Raw genomic sequence first — 23,426 nt, 5'->3', positions numbered from 1 at the left:
TTAGTTTAAGTTTGTCTTATTTTCTTCATGATTGGATTTAGAAGTACCACCATATTAATGTTGTGTCCTTCCCAGTGCAATTATCAGGAGGTACAGTAATGTCCATTTGTCTCATTACTGGTATTGTTAATTTTGACAGCTTCATAAAGATAATTCATTATTCAGTATTTAACATTCAAGCATCCTAGTTTGCAGTCTTTTCTGGACAAGTGGCAGTTCCTTGTTCTTTATTTCAATGCTTTTCTACGCTTGCCAATGCTATTAGAAGCCTTCAAAGTGAAGACACATTGAGATGGAATTGTTTTTAGTAATGATAACTTGTTGGGGGTAATAGTTGTACATCCCTTTGCAGCCTTCTAAGCACTTTCACATAGTCTGTTTCATTTAAATCTAAGAATCCCGCGAGGGGTCTAAGTATTAGTATATGTTTTGAAGGAGTAATTAGAATTCTGGAATCATATACCTATTTATTATTATGACATGGTGAAGTCAAATTAATAGTTAAAAATGGCTATTTTAGGTGGTAGATCTTTTCGTACCTGGTATCTGAGAAGCCACTGGGACAGGAAGATAAGGGAAGAAAAATTTGGGAGGATCTAGGGGTTCAGGAATGGAAAAGAGGAAGAAAGAAAACATTAGGATTCAGAACAAAGCTGGGATTTAGTAATGACTGGCTCTCGGGTCCAGGGATGTGGGAAGAAAATACCAGTGCGAGACTGTTGTGGGCTCAGAGTGGAGAATGGGCAGGTGTGGAGGTGGGGCGGGGCCGAGGATGAGGCGTGGGGCGGGGCCGAGGGTGAGGCGTGGGGCCAATCAATGACGGGTGGGGCTACGGTTGGGCGGCAGGTGGGCGTGGCAGGCAAGGCAGATCCTATCCTTGGGTGGGCGGGCTTACAGCCAGGCCTGGAGTGGGGGTGGCCGACGTGGGGTGGGCTGTTGCCGATCCAGTCGGACCCGCCATCTGGGCGCGCTTCCGGGTGTCACCTCCAGAGGGCGCCGGCCGCGGAGCCGCCCGCACAGTTGTGAGGCCGGACCGAGCGCGGCGCCGCCCCACCCGCCCCAGCCGCCGCCATGAAGGCTGTGGTGCAGCGCGTCACCCGGGCCAGCGTCACAGGTCAGTCGGGCCGGGCCGGGCCCGGGAGGAGCCGCCCCTGAGCCCCGCGACCGGCCGCCCTGCGTGGGGGGTCCTCCTGCGCCATCCTCCGGATCGCCGCGGCCTCTCCAAGAACTCGGTCCCCGCAGCCCTGAGTCCCTGGGGCCGCCTCCGGGGCGACGCCGCGGCCGGAGAGCGCCTTGCACGTGCCTGTCCGGCCCCGGCGCGTCCCTGGCTTCAGACTCTCGCTAGGGATTCAGGATGAGCCCGTCATATTATTGTCACCACCTTTTGTCCTGTGTACAGGTGGGAGAACCTCTGAGCATCCCCATGGCCCGTTCTTCTGTGGAATGTTGCACCAACAACACAGTAGGGAGCGTTTCCGGAGCAGGCACTTGTCCCTTTCCACAGCTCAATTTTAAATATTTCATTTTTGTCCATTTTTATGTATCCCAGTTGTTTTTGGAGCTTGAAGATGAATAGAACGCACAGGTGTGAAGAGTCTTTTGGCTGGGCTCTGACAGTGTACCGCAGGTGACCAGCAGCCCGGCTGGAGGCAGAACATCCCCCTTCCTCCCCAGGCCGCCTCTGAACCCTGCAGTGTTGGGGTCGAATATATGGAATTCCATGTGAAATATTTCTCTTTTTAACTATTTTCTTGTGGATCAAACCATTCATCCATTAGTTTTTATGTGAGCACTCTAGTCTAGGGTGAACGTCAGAGGTTCAGATGAATGTCGTTTTAAAAAAACACAGTATGAATTTAAAAATATGTAAATGACAAGTTTTTTTTCCCTTTTATTTTTTGAGACAGAGTCTCAAGCTGTCGCCCTAGGTAGAGTGCCATGGTGTCGCAGCTCAGAGCAACCTTAAACTCTTGGGCTTAAGCAATTCTCTTGCCTTTGCCTCCCAAGTAGCTGGGACTACAGGTGCCCACCACAACCCCTGGCTATTTTTATGTTGCAATTGTCATTGTTGTTTAGCAGGCACAGGCTGGGTTCAAACCCACCAGACTCGGTGTATGTGGCAGCGCCCTACCCACTGAGCTATGGGCACCGCCTTGTCCTTAGTCTTTTCTGCTTTTATTGGCAGAATTATATTGTTTCAGTTTAAATAATTCAGATATCTTGTCTTTCATTCCATTCTACACCAAATATTTGTTCTTGTGTCCACAAAAGTATATATATAAAAATAAAACAAAACCAACAGAAACCCTTAAAGAAACAACCAAACCCACCCAAACCATCTATTTAGATCTGATGTTCTACTTTTCAACTCCGCCTAACGATTTCTAAGCTGTTCTGGTAACTTTGGTTTTGGAAATAGTCTTGGAATAATAGGGGATAGAATAGCACTGAGATTTATGGAATTTTTAAGGTTTTATAGCATTGCAATGAATAGTTAAGTTCAAGGAAACTGGGAAAATTCATGGATGAAAGCATAGATTTTTTTTGCTTTTTGAAGAGAATCTTGCGGTCTACACTGTGTAACCATCACCAATAGATTTAAATTTTTTTTTTTTTTTTGAGACAGAGCCTCAAGCTATTGCCCTGGGTAGAGTGCGGTGCCATCACAGCTCACAGCAACCTCCAACTCCTGGGCTCAAGCTAGTCTCCTGTCTCTGCCTCCTAAGTAGCTGGGACTACAGGCGCCTGCCACAACACCCAGCTATTTGTTGGTTGCAGCCACCATTGTTGTTTGGTGGGCGTGGGCTGGATTTGAACCCACCAGCTCAGATGTATGTGGCTGGTGCCTTAGCCGCTTGAGCCACAGGCGCCGACCCCAATAGATTTAAATTTTGATCTTCTCTCTCCTGAACTCTCTGTCTTGCTTATATGAATATTGGAAACGTGTGTTTTGTGAAATTTGCTAAAAGGAGTTTGAATTATTTTAATTCAATATTTAAAATGTATGTTTTCAGTTAAACCAAATCTGTATATTAAAAAGATAAGAGTGCTGATTGTTGGAAAAGTGTTAATAATTTGGGAATTCTAGGTTGGGGTACCATGGAATTCTAAGTTTTGAAGGGACCCTCTAGTTATCCAGGCTTTCTAGGTGAATCATAATGGAAAGAGAATTTCTGATTTCTTTAAAATGTGGCTGGCTTCACTGAAATGTAGCTGCTTTTGAAAAGGTATTTTATTTTAGGTTTTTTTTTTTTGAGACAGAGTCTCACTTTGTTGCCCCTGGTAGAGTGCCATGGTGTCATAGCTTACAGCAACCTCTTACTCTTGGGCTCAAGCGATTCTCTTGCCTTAGCCTCCTGCGTAGCTGGGACTACAGGCTCCGCCACAATGCTGGCTATTTTTAGAGATGGGGGAGGGGGTGTCTCTCTCTCACTTGACTCCTTAGCTCAGGCAGTCTGCCCACCTGGGCCTCCCAAAGTGCTGGGATTACAGCCCCCATGCCCAGCCTAGGGGTTCTAATATGTAACTTTGTATTTTGTGGTCAGGTCAGAGTAAAGTATCTGGAGTCACATTTTACTAAGTGGCAAATTCACGGAATGAGATGGGTCACTTTTTGATGCCTTAGCATGGTTATTATGATAATTTTAAAGTCTATTATGGAACATTTCAACCATATTCATTTGATTACACAGAGAGATGAGTACAGTAACCCCCATGTCCCCTTATTCAGCATCAGTAGCTAAAATTTGATCTAAAATTTCAGGTTTGAACAGGTTATTATTAGAAGTTGTGAATTCTTGGGGCGGCACCGTGGCTCAAAGGAGTAGGGCGCTGACCTCATATACCAGAGGTGGTGGGTTAAACTCGGCCCTGGCCAAAAAATGCAAAAAAAAAAAAGTTGTGAATTCTTGAAGATGAAGTCTCTGACTGATGCCGTGCACACATGGAGAAATTGACCAGATATCTCCAGTCTTTTCTAGTCTTGTGATCTTTTGTCTAAAGTGTGGATTCTGAAGTTTTATTCTTTTTTTTTTTTTTTTTGAGACAGAGCTTCAATCACAGCTCATAGCAATCTCCAACTCCTAGGCTTAAGTGATTCTCTTAAGTCAGCCTCCCAAGTAGCTGGGACTACAGGCGCCCACCACAACGCCTGCCTATTTTTCTTGGTTGTAGTTGTCATTGTTGTTTGGCAGGCATGGGCTGGATTCGAACCCGCCAGCTCTGGTGTATGTGGCTTTATTCTTTGGAAGCCCATTTATTTACAGTAAAAAATCCCTATGAACCTGCAATATCTGTGTATAGACTTGGAGGCAAAATTTGTTTGTTATAATAAGTTACAAAAATGATAGTGATTCTCCTTTTGAGAATCTTAGGTCAGTACAACCTAACTGTAGACAAGGACTTAGTGTACAGAGATTTTTCACCATACATTTATTTATGGAAGTGAAATATTTGAAACAAGCCACATATCCAGCAAATGGGATAATCAGTCCAGGGAATATGATACAACTATTAAAAAGTATTCAGGAAAAGTTTACAGCATGGAAAAATTCTTATACAGTGTTAAGAGAAAAGATGAGATAAAAACATTTATATATAGTATTATTATAATAGTTGAAAACAAGTAAGTAAAATATGTAAGTAGAGATAGAGCAAAAGGAAATCATTAAAATGTTAAAGTGTGTGTCTCTGAGGGTTCTTTTTTTCTTCCTATTGTTGTTTTTGATTTGTTTTTGTGTCGTCTGGTGTGGGATATGGTGGCTCACTGTAACTGAGCTCTGGGCTTAAAGGGTCCTCCCACCCCATCCTCCCTCGTAGCTGGTATTACATGCCCATGCTGTTACCCTAGGCTGATTTGTTCTTTTTTTTTTTTTTTTAGACAGAGCCAAGTTGTCGCCCTGGGTAGAGTGCTGTGGCATCACAGCTGATAGCAACCTCAAACTTTTGGGCTTAAGTGAGTCTCTTGCCTCAGCCTTCCAAGTAGCTGGGACTACAGGCACCTGCCACAATGGCGGGCTATTTTTTGGTTGTAGTTGTCATTGTTTGGCAGGCCTGAGCTGGATTTGAAACTGCCAGCTCTGGTGTATGTGGCTGGCACCCTAGCTGCTTGAGCTACAGGCGCTGAGCCCCTAGGCTGATTTTTAAAAATTTCATGTAGAGATGAGGTCTTATGTGTTGTCCAGGTTGACCTGTAACTCCCGGACCTGTAACTCCCGGACTCCTCTTGCCCTTGCCTCCCAAAGTGCTGGGATTACAGGCATGAACCTGACTCTTCTTCCTGTTTTTTGTATTTTCCAAATTTTCTATAGTGTATATGTATTACTTTAATGGTAGATATAGTTTTATAACTTTTATTTTTATTTTATTTATTTATTTTTTTAAGAGACAGAGTCTTACTTTGTCACCCTCAGTAGAGTGCTATGGTGTCACAGCTCACAGCAACCTCCAGCTCTTGGGCTTAGGCCATTCTCTTGCCTCAGCTTCCTGAGTAGCTGGGACTGCAGACTCCTGCCACAATGCTGGGCTATTTTTTTTGTTATTGTTGCAGTTTGGTCGGGGCCGGGTTGGAACCTGCCACCCTTGGAGCCGGCACCCTGTTTACTGAGCCACAGGCGCTGCCCATAATTTTATTTTATTTTATTTTATTTTATTGCAGTTTTTGGCCGGGGCTGAATTTGAACCTCTCACCTCTGGCATTTGGGGCCGGTGCCGTATTCCTTTGAGCCACAGGCACTCCCCAAGTTTTATTTTTTAAAACATACTTTGGGAAAAATTTAGAACGAATATGGTCATTGGAAGAAAATGATGTAGATTCATTTAAAGAACAAATAAAGCCAACGGAGTTTTCTGAAACAACACAAGCAAGCTAACCACTCTTGGTTGTTGACTGCTTATGTCAGCATAGACTATTTCAGCTTTTGAGTCAGTGACGCAAAGGACAATAAGTTATACACATAGACCATTAGAAGAAAAGAAACATAAAAGAAAATGTTAAACTTTTTTAGCATAAAAATAGAGAAATTAAGCTTTATTGGTGCTTTAGGAATGGACTGAGGGTGATGCTCCCCTGGGGTCTGAATGTCATGTGGTCCCTTGTCAGGGCACCTAAGGAAAGAAGAAAGTGGATGGCATAGTGGCCTCGGCAGGTGGGTGGATTGCCTGAGCTCAGGAGCTTGAGACCTGTCTCTACTAAAAATAGAAAAGCTAGTGTGGCAGGCGCCTGTAGGACCAGACTCTGGGAGGCTGAAATAAGAGGGTCTCTTGAACACAGGAGTTTGAGGTTGCTGTGAACTAGGCTGATGCCACAGAGTAGAGTGCTATGGTGTCACAGCTCACAGCAACCTCAGAGTGAGAGTGTCTCAAAGGAAAAAAAAATGAAGAAAGTTTCTCATGTTTTCTCACCTTACACTGTATTGCAACATGGTATTGTTGCCTTTTTAGGAATATTTATAGAGTTTTACTCAGCAGAAGCAAATAAAAAGAAATGACCAACATTATTTTAAGAAAAACAACTCAGACAGAAAGACAAAAACCACATGTTCTCGTGGGAGCTAAGTCAAATGTGCATGTGAAAGCAGAGTGGAGACTTTGAGGTGTGGGGGAGTGGGAGCGAGGGGAGGTGGCTTGGTTCCTACAAGGAAGGCCCTGACTCGGCCACAATGCAGTGTGTCAATGTAGCAAAATTGCACTTGTACCTCATGGCTATATACAAATGAAAATAAATGGGAAAGACTGGCTTGGCTCTTGTAGCTCAGATGCTAGGGCGCCAGCCACAGACACCAGAGCTGGCGGGTTCGAACCTAGCCCGGGCCTGCCAAACAATAATGACAACTACAACCAAAAAATAGCCAGGTGTTGTGGCGGGTGCCTGTAGTCCCAGCTACTGTGGCGGGTGAGGCAAGGGAATCACTTAAGCCCAAGAGTTTGAGGTTGCTGTGAGCTGTGACACCACAGTACTCTACCCAGGGCGACATAGTGAGACTTTCTCCCAAAATAAATAAATAAATGGGAAAGAAAAAGAAAATGGCTGAATTGACCCTTCTATTCCTGGTGGGAACATTAGGTCAATACAAGATGAAATCATAAAACAAAATAATCTAATAAGATTGGCAAAAAATTGGCAAAAAAGAAAATTATCATATTATTTGAAATATGGTTTTTATTCATCATGATGGTGAATCTTACCAACATTTTAGAGATTATCTAATGGCCATAGGGCATACATCTGACATTTTAAATATGTTTGTGTAAATACATACACCAACTGTTAGGGGTGTGTGCTCAGAGACTGCTTTTTTATGGATGAGGTGCATGATTTAAAAATATTTGGAGATCATGGATTTAGGATGCAACTTCAGTACTAGACTGGGAAAATCATAGCAGTTTGCTGACTTGAAGCTTTAAACATAAATTGTGGCTTTTATGCATAATGCATTTGTCTTCTCTGCAGTAAGTAGGGAAAACATTTGTTTTTATGACGTGAACGTTTTTCCATTTTGTGCTTTCTGTGGACTATGTTACCAGACTTGCTAATTTCTAAGATGTGCTCCTGCTTTCTGCTTTCTAAGAATTAATATAGCCGAGCTGGGTTCTCTGGGGGAGGAAAACACTGTTCTGTTTTCACAGATGGGCAGACTTGACCATGGAGAGCTCTGGGTATCTTTATCCAAGGTAACAGTTGAGAATGTGGCCTGGAGTCCTGCTCCATGGCTGTTCACTTCACAGCTCCCCTCATCCAGAGCTAGTCAGAATGGATGAGAATTACTGTCATCTCACTGTGTTTATGTAATTCTTTTTATTTTTCAATACCTATTGACTTTAATCAGAGAAATTAGGAAGAGGATGTATGATGATTCAGACATTACTGTGGCTACTGAAGAACATTTCTTGCACCTTTTTGTCTGAGTCCTTTTTCTCTTTTGCTTTGTCTCTAGTCGGAGGAGAGCAGATAAGCGCCATTGGACGGGGCATCTGTGTGTTGCTGGGTATTTCTCTGGAAGATACACAGAAAGAACTGGAGCACATGTAAGATGCATGTTTCTAAGTCATTGCTGTCTGAAAGTGTCATGGTTATGCTGGGAGCCTTCCTATTATCCTGTGCTCTGGAGTAAGCCCCTGTCCTTTCTATCCATTGTGCCATTGGAAGTGGTGTGTTTATCTCTGTTCTAGAAGAGAAGACCAAGAAAATATGTCAAACCTCACCACCAAACTGGCCGTGTCACACGGCACCACCTAGCCTTCTTCCCTATTTGCTGCTATAGCCTCTGACCATGCCTCTTGTTCTCTTAATGCAAAAACTGAGCTTCTTTTCTTTCTTTCTTTTTTGTTTTTGAGACGGAGTCTCACTCAGTTGCCCTGGGCTTGAGTGGTGTGGCATCATAGCTCACAGCAACCTCAAACTCTGGGGCTCAAGCCATCCTTTTGTCTCAGGCTCCCAAGTAGCTGGGACTACAGGTGCCCGCAACGCCCAGCTAGTTTTTCTATTTGTAGAAATGGCGTCTCGTCTTGCTTTGCTCTGGCTGGTCTCCAACTCCTGAGCTCAAGTAATCCAGTCACCTAGGGCTCCCAGTGAGCTTCTTTTCTTATGTATGATTTTGCTATTTTAATTTGAGCAGTGTTATCTGGACACTATTTATGCATTTTAAAAGTGCCTAGTTGTTCATTATATAAGTTAGGATCTGGAACTCAGAGAGGTTGAATTCCTTGCCTCAGGTCAAGCACACACACACAAGCACAAGCAAAAATTCTGACCCCAAATTAGCACTGGGCTACCTGACCTTGAAGATGATGCTCTTTTGATGGAGCCAGCCTCCTCGCTTGCTCCCCTCTGCAATAGCACCACTTGGTTTATTTCAGCATGTTTATTTCAGATGCTGGGATCCCTTTATTCTGTCCCTTGGTACGCAGAGCCTGGGTATAACTCTCTCCAATTGTGCCTTTTGCATTTGATCAAAGTGAGACTTGGAACCTAATTCCTGCTAAGGTGTCAGTAAGGATAGTTCAGTACCACTTCAGTGATAGTGGTATTTTCATAGCTGTCCCCTGAATATCAAAGAGGCAGTAGAATGGTTAAAAACTGGGGCTCTAGGTCTGAATCTCTTTATGGTTCTGACATATGAGAGAGCTAATACTTAGCTTGGTGCTTAAGAGATGCAACTCAACATAAGACTATCGGCTTTGGAGAGGGGTAATGAATAGTATCCACCTTGAGGGGACCCACATAAAGAGTCAGTGAATTATTATGTTTAGAGTCTTTGGAAGTTTGTCTTCGACATCATTCAAAAGGGTGACTCTCCATTTCAGCTTTCATGCTGGAGTTCTTTCCCATTCTTCTCAAATCTGACCCTGCAGATGTTACCTGATGCATTTCCTTCCCTGGTGGCCATTGTTTGTGATCCAGACGTGTAGGCAAAGGAACACATGATATAGTTGTCAAGGTATCTTTTCCTAGATATTTTTTCATATTTGCAATAACCATGAGTTTTCTCTCAGAGTATTTGCTGAATTGTTCACTTTGAGTAGCTCCAAGAAGAGGTGCAAAAATGGGATGTCATTTATCCCAATGTGAAGATTGCATACTTCTATGAAAAATTAAAATCAGACCCATGTTTTGACATATCTCCCAACCTGAAGGAGCAGAGAATGGGTGATTGTCATGTTAGCCATAGTTGCCACCGGTAGCTGCTATGAATTGGAGGGACTGAAAAAAAGAAGGAAATCCTACCACAGCCCTGTGAGGTCAGACTGTAGTTATTGTGTATTGCGTCCGAGGAAGCGGAAGCACAGAGTGGATGAATAACTTGCTGAGGTCATGCCTCCTAGAAGTGATGGAGTCATGGTGTCCTTAGTCGGCAAGGTGCTGGTGATGTTTTGGAGGTACGGAGTCTGTTGGGGAGCTTGTGATCGCTCAGGGGCCTTTCACTGCTCTTTTTCCCTTAGGGTCCGAAAGATTTTAAACCTGCGTGTGTTTGAGGATGAGAGTGGGAAGCACTGGTCGAAGAGCGTGATGGACAAGCAGTACGAGGTGCTGTGTGTCAGCCAGTTCACCCTGCAGTGTGTGCTCAAGGGGCACAAGCCCGACTTCCACCTGGCAATGCCCACGGAGCAGGCAGAGGGCTTCTACAACAGCTTCCTGGAGCAGCTTCGCAAGGTGTACAGGCCAGAGCTCGTCAAAGGTAGGCGGGAGAGGGTGCCGCGGCCAGAAGGGAGTCTTCAGGGCACATGCTGGCAGGCAGTGGGAGGAGAGAATTGTCCTTGTTTGTGCCTATTTCTCACTTAGAGCAACGTATTGGCTGTTGTACTTAACACATGTCCTCAGAATGTCCTGAGGTACCATTTACCCTTCTCTATTCTTCTGTTCACATTATTATGGGTTTGTTGTTGTTGTTGTTTGTTTTTGAGACAGAGTCTCACTTTTTCACCCTCAGTAGAGGTCTGTGGCATCACAGCTCACAGCAACCTCAAACTCAAGGGCTCCAGGCGATCCTCTTGCCTCAACCTCCTGAGTAGCTGGGACTACAGGCACCCACCACAATGCCCGACTAGTTTTTAGAGATGGGGTCTCACTCTTGCTCAGGCTGGTCTGGAACTTGTGAGCTCAAGCATTCCGCCAGCCTCAGCCTCCCAGAGTGCTAGGATTATAGGTGTGTGCCCCCTTCTGTTCACATTTTGATGCTGTTTCGGAACTCAGAGGTGTGTCTCGGATCTTTGGTGGCTTAGTTCAGCTCTGTCCAATGGAAGAAGTATATTGCAAGCCCCAAATGTGAGCCAAATATGGCAGTTTAAGTTCTAGTAGCCATATTAAAAAATGTAAGAAGAAAAAAAAATGAATGTAAAAAGAAATGTGAAGTTAATTAAAAAATACATATTTTATCGATCTCATCACATCTGAAATATTATGATTTTTTCTATGCAATGAATATGGACAGTTATGAGGTAGTTTACATTTTTTTAAAGGCTTTGTTAGAGCAGTTCTGGGTTCACAGTGAAGCTGAGAGGCAGGTACAGAGACATTCCATATAACCTTGTTCCACACCTGGGCAGATTATCAACACCCCCAACCCCACCAGAGTGATGCGATCGTTACAGTTGATGAGCCTGCACTGACACGTTGTTATCGCCCATCCTTCATAGTTTACATTAGGGTTCACTCTGGGTGTTTTATATTCTGTGGGTTTGGACAAATTTTTAATGACATGTATCAACCATCATGATATCATACAGAGTATTTTTGCTGCCCTAAAATGCTCTGTGTTCTTTCTGTTTGTCCTTTTATCTCTCCTAACTCCTGGAAACCACTCATCTTTTTGCTGTCTCCATAATGGTTCAAATCATATAATGGATGCCCTTTTCAGATTGGCTTCTTTTCACTTAATAATGTACATGTAAAGTTCTCCACGTCTTTTCATAGCTTGGTAGCATTTCTTACTAGTGCTGAATAATATTCTGTCTGAAGTGTCACAGTTTGTCTTTCACCTGCAGGATATCTTGACTGTTTACGAGTTTAGACAATTATGAATAAAGCTGCGGTAAGCACCTGTGGTTATAGCTGGTTTTGTATATACATGGTTTTCCGTTCTTTTGTGTCAATACCAAGAACTGTGATCACTAGATTGAAATTTATTTTTTATTTTTATTGAGACAGAGTTTCACTGTCACCCTACATAGAGTGCTGTAGCATCCTAGCTCACAGTAACCTCAATCTTTTGGGCTCCAGCGATCCTTTTGCCTCAGCTTTCTAAGTAGCTGCAACTACAGGCACCTGCAACAATGCTCAGCTAGTATGTTTTGTTTTGTTTTTTTTTCTATTTTTAGTAGAGACAGCATCTTGCTATTACTCAGGCTGGTCTCAAATTCCTGAGCTCACACCGTCTACCTACCTTGGCCTCCCAGAATGCTGGGATTCCAGGAATGAGCCACTGTGCCTGGCCACTAGATTGAATGTTAAGAGTGTGTTTAGTTTTGTAAGAAACTACTCAACTGTCTTCCAAAGTTGCTGGATTATTTTGCATTCCCAGTGGCAATTAGTGAGAGTGCCTATTTCTCACATTCTTGTCAGCATTTGGGGTTGTCAGTGTTTTGGATTTTGGCTAGGCTAATAGCTACGTAGGTATCTTGTTTTAATTTGCATTTCCCTGATGACATATGAGGTGGACCATCATTTCATATGCTTATTTGCTATATGTATCTCTCTTTTCTTTTTTAGACAGAGCCTCAAGCTGTCGCCCTGGGTAGAGTGCAGTGGCATCACAGCTCACAGCAACCTCCAACTCCTGGGCTCAAGCGATTCTCCCAAGTAGCTGGGACTACAGACACCCGCCACAACGCCTGGCCATTTTTTGGTTGCAGCCCTCATTGTTGTTTGGTGGCCCCGGGCTGGATTGGAACCCACCAGCTCAGGTGTATGTGGCTGGCACCTTAGCCACTTGAGCCACAGGCACTGTGCCTGTCTATCTTCTTTGATGAGGGGTCTGTGGTGACCTTTGGCCCGTTTGTTAAATTGGAGTTTCCTTTTCTTTTTTTGAGACAGAGCCTCAAGCTGTTGCCCTGTGTAGAGTGCTCACAACTCACAGCAACCTCCAACTCCTGCCTCCACCTCCCAAGTAGCTGGGACTACAGGCGCCTGCCACAACGCCCGGCTATTTTTTGGTTACAGTCATCATTGTTGTTTGGTGGGCCCCGGGCTGGATTTGAACCCGCCAGCTCAGGTGTATGTGGCTGGCGCTTTAGCCGCTTGAGCCACAGGCGCTGAGCCTGGAGTTTTATTTTCATATTGAGTTTTAAGAGTTCTTTTTAGGTTTTAGATACTTTTCTTTTATCAGATATGTCTTTTGCAAATATCTATCCTTTATTAGATATATCTTTTGCCAGTACCTTTGCCAGTAACTAGGACTATAGGCGTGACTAAATGCCTGGCCAGAGCAGAACATTTTAATGTTAATGAGTTGATAAGTTCAGCTTCTCAATTCTGTCTTTCACATATTGTACTTTGGATGTTATGTCTTTTTTTTGTTTGTTTGTTTTTGGCCGGGGCTAGGTTTGAACCCACTACTGAAAGACTTGGGGCAGAACCCCCCACTCTGCCCGGAGCTCTGACCACCCCAATCAACCGCAAGAGACGGCACTTAATGCAAAAACGCAAGAGGATTTTTATTCCTGCATGCCGGGGCTTGACCCACAACTCTTTTTAGAAGCCGAGGAGTCAAGCCCCGCACAGCAGTTTTTACAAGCTTATAAAGGCAAAAACTACAAAGTAGGCGGGAATAGCAGACATGGCAGGGGCTCTAACCATAAAGTAAGAGGGAGTAGACATAGCTGGGGCTCTAACCAGATAAGAAGAACTCTGGTTCATTATTCAACTGTCTTAAGATAAGATCAACAGTCAAATATTTGTCTTTAACAGTAAACATTCGCTTTAGCTCGGGGAGCTATCTTCTGGAACAGTTACAAAAGGTCACATTCCTATGGTAGGGAGTGAGAGGTGGTCACATTCCTATGGTAGGGAGTGAGAGGTGGTCACATTCTCATGGTAATATTTTCTTTCACTACCTCCGGCATATGGGACCGGCACCCTACTCCTTGAGCCACAGGCGCCGCCCTGGGTGTTATGTCTAAGAAGTCATCACCATACCCAAAATCGTGAAGGTTTGCTCCTGTCCTAGGAGTTTTAGAGGTTTGCATTTTTACGTTTGGTCTATGATCCACTTCAAGTGATTTTTATGAAGGGTATGAGGTCTGTGTCGGGATCTGCTTTTTGCTTGTAGGTGTCCATTGTTTCAGCGTGTTTGTTGAAGATCCTTTCTCCATTGTACTGCCTTTCCTCCTTTGTGAAAGATCAGGTGACCATATATTTGAGGGCCTACTTCTGGGCTTACCTGTTCTGTTCCATTCATCTGTTTCTTTTATTTCACTAATACCACGTTGTTGTAACCCCTAAGGCCCTGGGCAGGAAGGAACCAGGCGGGCGGGAGTTTAGAAATACAAGCTTGCAGGAGGCAGGCTAACCTTGATTGCAGGGTATCCTGGAGCAACCTCGGCAGTAGCCTTTTATTGAGACAGTACACAACAGGTGAGGGGAGTATTAGACAGTGACTATGTGTCTAAGGATCGCCCTGGGCTCGGGAACACCTGTGGATAAATTGCACGAGGGCCCGCCCCCCAGCCGCAAATCCTCTTGCTCAGAGGTCATCTGGCTCTTGGCGTCCTCTTCACCACACTGTCATTAAGTCCTGTAGTTTTTTGGTAAATATTAAAGTTGTGTAGTGTTAGTCCTCCAACTTGGTTCTTTTCTTTTGATATAGTATTGACTCTTCTGGTCTTTTGCTTCTCCTTTTGAACTTTAGAATCAGTTTGTTGATAATCCACAAAGTAACTGCTGGATTTTGATTGGAATCACATTGAATCTATACATCAAATTGGGAAGAACTGACATTTTGACTATATTGAATCTCCCTGTTTATGACTATGGAATTTCTCTCCATTTATTTAGTTCTTTGATTTCTTTAATCAGTTTTGCAGTTTTTCTTATCTTTATTCTGTACATGTTTTGTTAGACTTATACTAAATATTTCATTTTGGAGGGTTCATTGCTGGTTCATAGGAAAGTGACCGACATTTGTATATTAACCTTGTGTCTTACAACCTTGCTATAATCACTTTTTGGTTTCAGGAGATTCTTTTTTTTTTGTAGAGACAGAGTCTCACTTTATCACCCTAGGTAGAGTGCCGTGGCGTCACACAGCTCACAGCAACCTCCAACTCTTGGGCTTAGGCGATTCTCCTGCCTCAGCCTCCCGAGTAGCTGGGACTACAGGCGCCCGCCACAACACCTGGCTATTTTTTTTTTGTTGTTGTTGCAGTTTGGCCGGGGCTGGGTTTGAACCCGCCACCCTCGGTATATGGGGCCGGTGCCCTGCTCACTGAGCCACAGGTGCCGCCCAGGAGATTCTTTTTGTTGATTCTTTTTTTTTAGGGACAGTCTCAATTTATCACCCTCAGTAGAGTGCTGTGGCATCATAGCTCACAGCAACCTCCAGCGATTCTCTTGGCTTCAGCCTCCAGAGTAGCCGGGTCTACAGGCGCCTGCCACAACACCCAGCTATTTTTTTGTTTTTGTTGCAGTTTGGCCAGGGCTGGGTTTGAACCCGCCACCCTCAGTATACGGGACTGGAGCCCTACTTACTGAGCCACAGGCATTGCCCTGTTGGGACTTTTGGATTTTCTTCTTAGATGATCATGTCATCTGTGAAAAAAGTTTTGTTTTTTCCTTCTTAATCAGTATACCTCTTAATATCTCCTTTTCTTCCTTGTTGCATTAGCTAGGACTTAAGTATGATATTGAAAAAGGTGATGGGGGGACATCCTGCCTTGTTATTGCTCTCAATGGGAACGTTTCTAGTTCTTCACTGTTAACTATGATGCCTGCTGGAAGGTTTTTGGTAGATATTCTTCAAGTTGAAAAAGTTCCCTTCTCTTCCTAGTTTACTGAGAGTGTTTATCATGAATGAGTATTTGATTTTTGTCAAATGCTTTTTCTGCACTTACTGATAAGATGATACAATTTTTCTTTTTAAGCTTGATTAATTGATTTTCAAATGTCGAATCAGCCTTGGGTACCTGGCATAAATTCCACTTGGTTGTGGCATATAATTCCTTTTATACATTGTTGGATTCAACTTGCTAATATTTTGTTGAGGATTTTTATATCTGTGAGAAGTATTTTATATCTGTGAGAGTCTATTTTTCTTGTGATTTCTTTGTCTGGTTTTGATATTATGATGATTTGGGCTCTCAAGGACTGTGATGCCGAAGGCGCTATTTTTCATGCACATTTAGGAAAGTACAGTGTGGGGTCGTGACATCTTCATTAATGAGCAGCAAGGCTGGCAAACTGGTACAGACTGATCCTCTCGTATGGAAGTTGATACAGATGTGTGACTGATTTTGGCCAAATGCGTCAATATTTTCTGTCATTTTCCCCCTTTTATTACCTTCAACAAACTGCTTACTGGCTTCCTCGTTTATTCCAGCCTGTCTACTTTTGGTCTTATGCCTACATCATCTCCACAGCTACAATTTAGCTTTTTTGACCTTTGTGCTTATGCCTGGTACTCTTCCCAAATGGCAAACTACATCCATTTTCATTTTTTATTTCTATCTTCTCATGATTTCCTTGATTTGCTTAATTGGTTAGCCATTGTGAATAAGTCTCTGTCCACCGTACACGCAGTGTCAGTGACCGGGTGGGGTTTGCACCTCTGTGGTCATGGCAGAGGGCCTTACATGGTAGGTGGTAGGTGCTTTGTTATTTTGAGTGATGGGTGCCTCTGTGTCCCAGGAGGGGAGGCCTGGCTCAGTTCAGTGGCTTTGCTGTGCCCTCCATCCTTCCCTTCCTTTCTGGGCTCTCCCTCCCTCCTGTCCTTACTCTCCTTCATCCCCTTTTATCTCATTTCCTGAAGTTCCTCTGCACTGTCCTGAATTGCAGGTCAGAGAGTTGCGGGAGTTCAACTTGAAGAAATAAGGGCATTAAAAAAAAAAAAAAAAAAAGAAGATACAAGCATAGGTAGAAGAAACTCTTTTTCACAATAGTCTTAATTCAGGTATGTAAGATGACTTGAGATGAAAGGAAAAGTCTGAATCATTCAGCAGGAGGGAATTCAAAACCATATTGATTCATGGTCTGCAAATTCACAAGTATTGATAAATTATTTGGCTTTTGTTAATTTTTTCCCCATCTACTGTTTACGCAGATGTGAGCAAATATGAATATATGTATATATATATATATATATTTTTTTTTTTTTTTTTGAGACAGAGTCTCACTTTGTTGCCCTCGGTAGAGTTGCTATGGTGTTACAGCTCAAAGCAGCCTCAAACTCTTGGGCTCAAGTGATCCTCTTGCTTCGCCCTCTGGAGTAGTTGGAAATACAGTTGCCCACCACAACACCCGGCTATTTTTAGAGATGAGGTCTTGCTCTGGCTCCGGCTGGTCCCCCAACTCCTGAGCTTGGGCAAGCCACCTGCTTTGGCCTCCCAGAGTGCTGGGGTTACAGGCGTGAGCCACTGCACCCGGCCATGAATATATTTTTATACTTCCCTTTTTATACAAAAGACAGTGATATATTTTTTTTTTTACATCATTTAGAAAATGCTTCCAGTTTTTCCTAGAGATTCTTTCCATACTAGCGCATGGAGTCTTCCTCACACCTCTTCTTTTTAACAGCTGGGCAGTGTTCTGTGGTGGGAACATACCCTGCATTATTAGTGTGCCTTGCATTATTGGGATTTTGGGTTGATGCTGAGTTTTTTTCTTAAAAATAGTGATGCAATCAATAAATTTGGACATATGCCACTTCATATGCAGGTAGAGATTCCTGTGGGATAAATTCTTAGGAGTGGCATTGATAGGGCCAGATGGCTGGCTCTCTGTGGGCACTGCACTTTTCTGCAGTGTGTGAGCCTGAACTATTTCTCAGAGCTTTGTTGACAGAGTGTGTATTCACACATGCACACACATATATTTGTCCTATAAGGTTTTAATTTAATTTTTTAATTTCAAATTAATATGAGGGAACAAATGTTTAGGTTACATTGTTCTTACTTCCAAGGTAAAGTTCAAGTTGTAGGAGAGCCCCTCACAGGGGCCGTGCTGAACACCCTGGCGTTGTGTATGTTAGGTGAGATCCCGACAATTGTCCTTCCTTCTCTTTCCAATCCTCCTCCCTCCTCATCCTTCCCCCTTGCTAGACTATATTTATGTTTTATCATTCGTATGAGTGTGTAAGTGTTTATATATTGGTTTCATATTAGTATTGAGTACATTGGATAATTTTTTCCCATTCTTTTTTTTTTTAATTTTCCAAATTTTATTCAGACTATAAACCTTTGGATTGAAAAAAATTCAATAAACCCCAAACAGAATAAACAAAGTTCCAAAACATGTAAAACCAATCACTATATTATTTAGGAATCAATACATATAGGACAAGAATAAATAGCACTGGCAAGATTAATCCAAATTCAGGATAGCTGTTAACTCTGGAAAGAAAAATGGACAACTCAAAGGCTTTAATTGTATTAGCAAATTCTTTTTCTCAAGTGACCTAAGAGGTAAATACATTTATTTTTATTATCCTTCAAATAGAACACATACGAAATATTTTTGCATGTGTGAAAAACATCACAATAAATAGAAAATTAATGAAATTCATGCATTCTTTTTTTGTGTTATTAATAACACAAGCCAGAAACTTGGGAGTCACCCTTGACCATGTTCTCACCAACCAAATCCAATAATTATCACTTTGTAGCCTGTCTGAAGCCACCTTTGAAGCACTAAAATCCATTCCTGTCCCTTAAACCACTGCTCTAATGCAATTTCCAAACTGCAGCCCAGGAAAACACCTTAAAACAAGATTAATTTCATTTCTCTTGCTGTAGAAGCAACAGAAAGATAAGTAAAGTACCCAAGGCTACGTGGCCAGGAAATGGCAGAGGGAGGATTCAAATCCTGCCCTTTTTAGTTAGGAGTCAAGGTCTTACCCACCCACCATCCCTTCTTGGGTGATACTGGAAAAGGCTCAGCACTGCCTTCCATAGAATAACCTGGGTAAAGAGATTTATTTCAATCACCACCTCACCTCCTTTATCTAACTCCTAGTTATCCAGACTCTGAGCTCAAACCACTTTCCAAGAACTGTCTTCCTAACACCCCTGCACTACGACAGCACATCCTAGTATCTGCTCTCCCTATATCTTCATACATTTCTACTAACGTATGTCCTCCACTAGACTGTGACCTCTACAAGAGCAAGGGCCTGCTTAGCCCACTGTTTACAATGCCCTTTGCCCATCCTTCTCTCCCTGTCCATTCCTCAGTGAATGATAGGTCACCAATGACAAGATCTCTCATCTTTCCTTCCAACAATGGGCAATCTGGCCTCTGACCCCACCCTCAGGGCTGTGTGTGAGCCAGATAGGGGAGGAAAGAGACCAGCCCTGCCCGACCAATCCGAGATGGCCTGCTCCATGGAAAAGAATGAAAGAGATGTTAGGTGCTCAAGACCTCAATCCCTGGGGCCAGTGAATGGATCACAAACAAGCCCCTTCTGCCCTTGAGTTTCATTTTTATTTTTAATTTATGCATAAATATTTATACTTAAATCTTTAATTCATAGGCTGGCTGAGCAACAGTGGGGGTGCAACTGGGGGGTGGCTACACTCCAGCACTGGGGAGCTGGGCCAGGCACACCCCCAGACTTCAGCTTCTCCTCTCGGGGTGTGCTGAGGTCCACTCCCCCTGCTACAAGACAGCCAGGGGACAAGGAAACAGCCCCAGTAGATCTACCTCCTCCTGTACCTCTAGCAACATCTTGTGTCACCTCAATCCCAGTAAGTCCTGGGCTCCAAGTGTCTCCTGGAGAGGGGCTGAGGGCTCAGTACAGCCTGAAATCCCTGCCTCTGTTTTTTAAATGATGTCCTCTCCCCTCACTCTGGGCCTGGGTGGAGGGCACCTGAGACCACTAATGACACAGACCAAGGCTGCCAAGCAGGACAGGGTCAGGGTAGGAGTTCAAGGGCAGAGGCAGGCACGGCCAAGGTGATGTGGTTTTCCCAGAGGCCCAGAATGGTCTCCAGAGATCCAGCTTCTGTCCTTGGTAGCACTGAGCGTTCAGAATCCTCTACTCCACAACAGAGGCACACAACCCCTAGTGTGCCACACAGGTCACGACCATGTCCCACAAACAGAAACTCCCACAAGTCTTCAGGTTTAACTCAGGCACCTTCCTGAGAACTCTGTCGTCCCTGGAATATCCTGTAGTTGTCTTCATACTCCTCTGTGTGTATGAAGCTCTGTGTGATGGGCTCAAAAAATACTTGCTGAATGAATGGAATTTGAGGCTGGCTCTCCTCTGAGCAGCTGCCAGATCTGGTGTCCTCAGTCTAGAATCCTCTTCCCTCTTCGTTCAGCTGCTTCAGTTTATTTCAACATTTGAGAGATTACTAGATGTTGTCGCATTACCGGGTTCAAGGGTCACCTCTGCCAGAAAGCCTTGCTGACCCTCCACTTTGGCAACTTCTTTTCCCCAAGAGATCATCAGCCTCTAGGTCAAGATGATCCCTTAAGCATAGAAACCAGGCCTGATTCATCATGTCTCTTGTGCTTGGCGCAAGTTGGGCTCAGGAAACACCTACAGAAGGCACCATCTCTTAAAGGAGAGACCACTTCTGAAGCAGATATGTCTGCACTTGATAACTTGGCCAAGTTCTCTTCTCAGGCCTGCCAAGTCCAGAAACAAGGTTCTATAAAGTACCTCAGTTGCCATGGTAGTCAACTCGGGAGAGCAGGGCAGGATCAGCCCCTTAAAATCTGGTGCTTGGTTTTAGGTACCTGTGGTGGGTGGTGGTAGTTGAGGAGGCTTGTCCTTGTCTGCCCCAGTCCAATGTCCTTTTCAAGTCACCAAAGAGACGAGCTGCTCAGAAGCAGGCAGGATCTGGGGGAGGACCACCCATCTCTCTCTCGTGGACTTGTGGGCCTGAGGGTCCTGGCCTCTGCTGATGAATCTTTCGGTGTTGCCTGAGATGGTCAGATCTCATGAATTTTTGGCCACAGTGATCACATTTATATGGTCGATGTCTGGTGTGTATCTGCGTATGTCGTGCAAGCTCATCAGAACGGTAGAAAGCCAAGACACAGCCTTCCCAAGAGCATTTGTAGGGCATCTCACCTGTGTGTTTATGCTGGTGAGTCACAAGGTGGGAGTGCTTGGTATAAGCTTTTCCACAGTTCTCATATGGGCAGCAGTAAGGCCTTGGAGCTGAGGATCTGCATCTGTGAGCCCCTTCCTGGGCCCTTGAGTTGGGCTCTGCTTTCTGTGGAGCAGGGTAGGGCTGCTCAGGCAGGAAGGGGCCAGCCTGGGAGTCTGGCTGACTCATAATAGAGTCCTGAGATTCTAGTGCCAGCAATGATTGGGTCTCAGCTGGGGACATCCCATGGCTATGGGGATCTCTGGGGGGCAACATCTGCTCCAGAGAAGGGAGCACAGCTGTGGCCTCAGTGGCAGGTGTGGTTGGTGCCAATAATATCTCAGGTGTTAAAGAGGCTCTGTTAGAAGGTGCTGTTGAGGGTTCAGAATAAGGCATTGCTGGGACCCCGACATGGGACATCATAGGCATTCTTCCACCAGAAGTTGAGACTGGCAGCCTTGTGGGGGACATCCTTAGATACCCAGTGAAGGTCATGGCCACCCCTGTAATACTTGGCACTCCTAAGAGCATCACCGGGGGCCCCTTGAAAACCCTCATCTCTGGTTGGGAGGTAGATGCTCCCTGACAGTAAGTCATCGGGAAATGAGTGGGAGTCACTTCGGGACAGTAGCCCATGCCAGGCTCATGGAGGGTCATACTGAGCTGTGGCCCCACTTCATTAACATTCTGCCTTAGTGCCTCAGCAGACACCCAGGGGCTCCTCAACATATCTCTTCTCCCAGGAAAGTGTTGAATGCCAGGTACACCATGGTTCCAAAAGGTGAGCTCTCCACTGTTTCCAGAAGCTGGAGGTATATCCAAGGACATTCACTTCTCATTACCCTGGGTAGACGAGTGTGCAACCGGCCACTGGCTCAGCTTCTCAATCTCCTGCTCCATGGCAGCCTGGGATCGGCTGCACATCGGCTATGTGGGGTCCAGGCCAACTTCAGAGCCAGCCAGTGAGGTGTCGCCAGCAGAAGTCCCTGCACTGCCCCTTTTTTCCCATTCTTGAGATATTTTACTAAGAAGAATGTGTTTCAGTTCCATCCAGGTAAACATAAAAGATGTAAAGTAGCCATCTTTGGGCAGCACCTGTGGCTCAACGGAGTAGGGCGCTGGCCCCATATGCCGGAGGTGGCGGGTTCAAATCCAGCCCCGGCCAAAAACTGGAAGAAAAATAAAAAAATAAAGTAGCATCTTTTTTTGTTGTTGCAATTTTTGACCAGGGCCGGGTTTGAACCCTCCACCTCCGGCATATTGGGCCGGCGCCCTACTCCTTGAGCCACAGGTTCCTCCCGAGTCTCAATCCTTTTTATGGCTGAACAGTAGTCCATGGTATACGCCACAATTTGTTAATCCATTCATGGGGTTGGTGGGTGTTTGGGCTGCTTCCATGACCTGGCAATTATGAATTGAGCTGCAGTACACATTCTGGTACAGATGTCTTTATGGTAAAATGATTTTTGTTCTTCTGGGTAGATATCTATTTAGTAAGGGGATTGTGGGGTCAAATGGAAGATCAACTTTTAACTCTTTGAGGATTCTCCATACTTCTTCCCATAAAGGTTGTATTAGTTTGCAGTCCCACCAGAAGTGTAGAAGTGTTCCCTTCTCTCCACATCCATGCAAGCATCTGCAGAGTGTATTTTGAACTTCTAGAATTTTTCCCATCTGATAGCTCATTATAGGTTAATGTACAGATTGTGGTTGAACATGTTGCAGATGTTTAGGTGATTTAGATTTCCTTTGAATTATATGTGTGCTTGTTCATTTTTCTGTTGAATTGTTTGTTAGGTTCATTTTTTAGAGACAGAGTCTCACTTTGTTGCCCTTGGTAGAGTGCTGTGGCGGCACAGCTCACAGCAACCTCCAGCTCTTGGGCTTAGGCGATTCTCTTGCCTCAGCCTCCTGAGTAGCTGGGACTACAGGCGTCCACCACAATGCCCGGCTATTTTTTTGTTGTAGTTCGGCTGAGACCAGGTTTGAACCCGCCACCCTCGGGATATGGGGCTGGTGCCCTACTCACTAGGTTCTTTATTTTTGTGAGCTTTTTTATCTATTACACAAGTTGCAGATATTTTTCATCCATTTTATCATTTGCCCTTTGACCTGGCTTAAGGGACTGTTTTCTGGACAGGTATTTTTGATTCATAAGCAATTGATGTTCAATTTTTTGAAATGTCCTTTTTTTTTAATTTTCACATATACATGTGTTCATTAGGCTTCCACTTTTTGCCTTCACAAAATTAAAAAGGCTCGAAATGTCTGAATTTTGAATCCTAGTTTCCTATGATTCCTATGACTTTCCTACTTCAAAGTCACACAAATATGGCAATTTTTTCCTGTAGTGCTTTTGTGCTTTAATTTTTTACTTTTAAATGTTTATTAGGGGGTTATCTTATGTAAGTGTAAAGCATGAGTTCAAAATTTATCTTTTTTTCAGGGGACTTAGTAAATAGCTTCCCATCACCATTTACGGGAAGGAACTATTTTTGTTTCTTTTTCTTTTTTAAAATTTTGATTTTCTTTTAACAGAAAGGGTCTTGGTATGTTGCACAGGCTGGCCTTGAACTCTCAGGCTTAAGCAATCCTCCTGTCTGGGCCTCTTGAGTAGCTGGGACTATGGGCACACACTATCACACCTGGATCCTCCATATCAGTGGTTCTCAACCTGTGGG

The 23,426-nt window shown here is 44.1% G+C and overlaps 1 protein-coding gene across 1 annotated transcript in view; it reads left to right on the top strand.

Annotated features, from left to right (window-relative positions):
- Positions 1 to 885: 885 nt before the first annotated feature.
- The window catches only part of DTD1 (D-aminoacyl-tRNA deacylase 1), a 205,246-nt gene continuing 182,705 nt past the window's right edge, over positions 886 to 23,426 (top strand). Inside the window, exons 1-3 of the mRNA XM_053574522.1 lie at positions 886 to 1,114; positions 7,935 to 8,025; positions 9,940 to 10,175. Coding sequence (XP_053430497.1) covers positions 1,072 to 1,114; positions 7,935 to 8,025; positions 9,940 to 10,175 — 370 coding nt within the window. The 5' untranslated portion in view covers positions 886 to 1,071. The remainder of the gene's footprint in view (positions 1,115 to 7,934; positions 8,026 to 9,939; positions 10,176 to 23,426) is intronic.

Source organism: Nycticebus coucang, chromosome 21, assembly GCF_027406575.1.
Source record: "Nycticebus coucang isolate mNycCou1 chromosome 21, mNycCou1.pri, whole genome shotgun sequence".
Lineage (NCBI taxonomy): Eukaryota > Metazoa > Chordata > Mammalia > Primates > Lorisidae > Nycticebus > Nycticebus coucang.
This window is presented reverse-complemented; position numbering and strand designations above follow the sequence as displayed.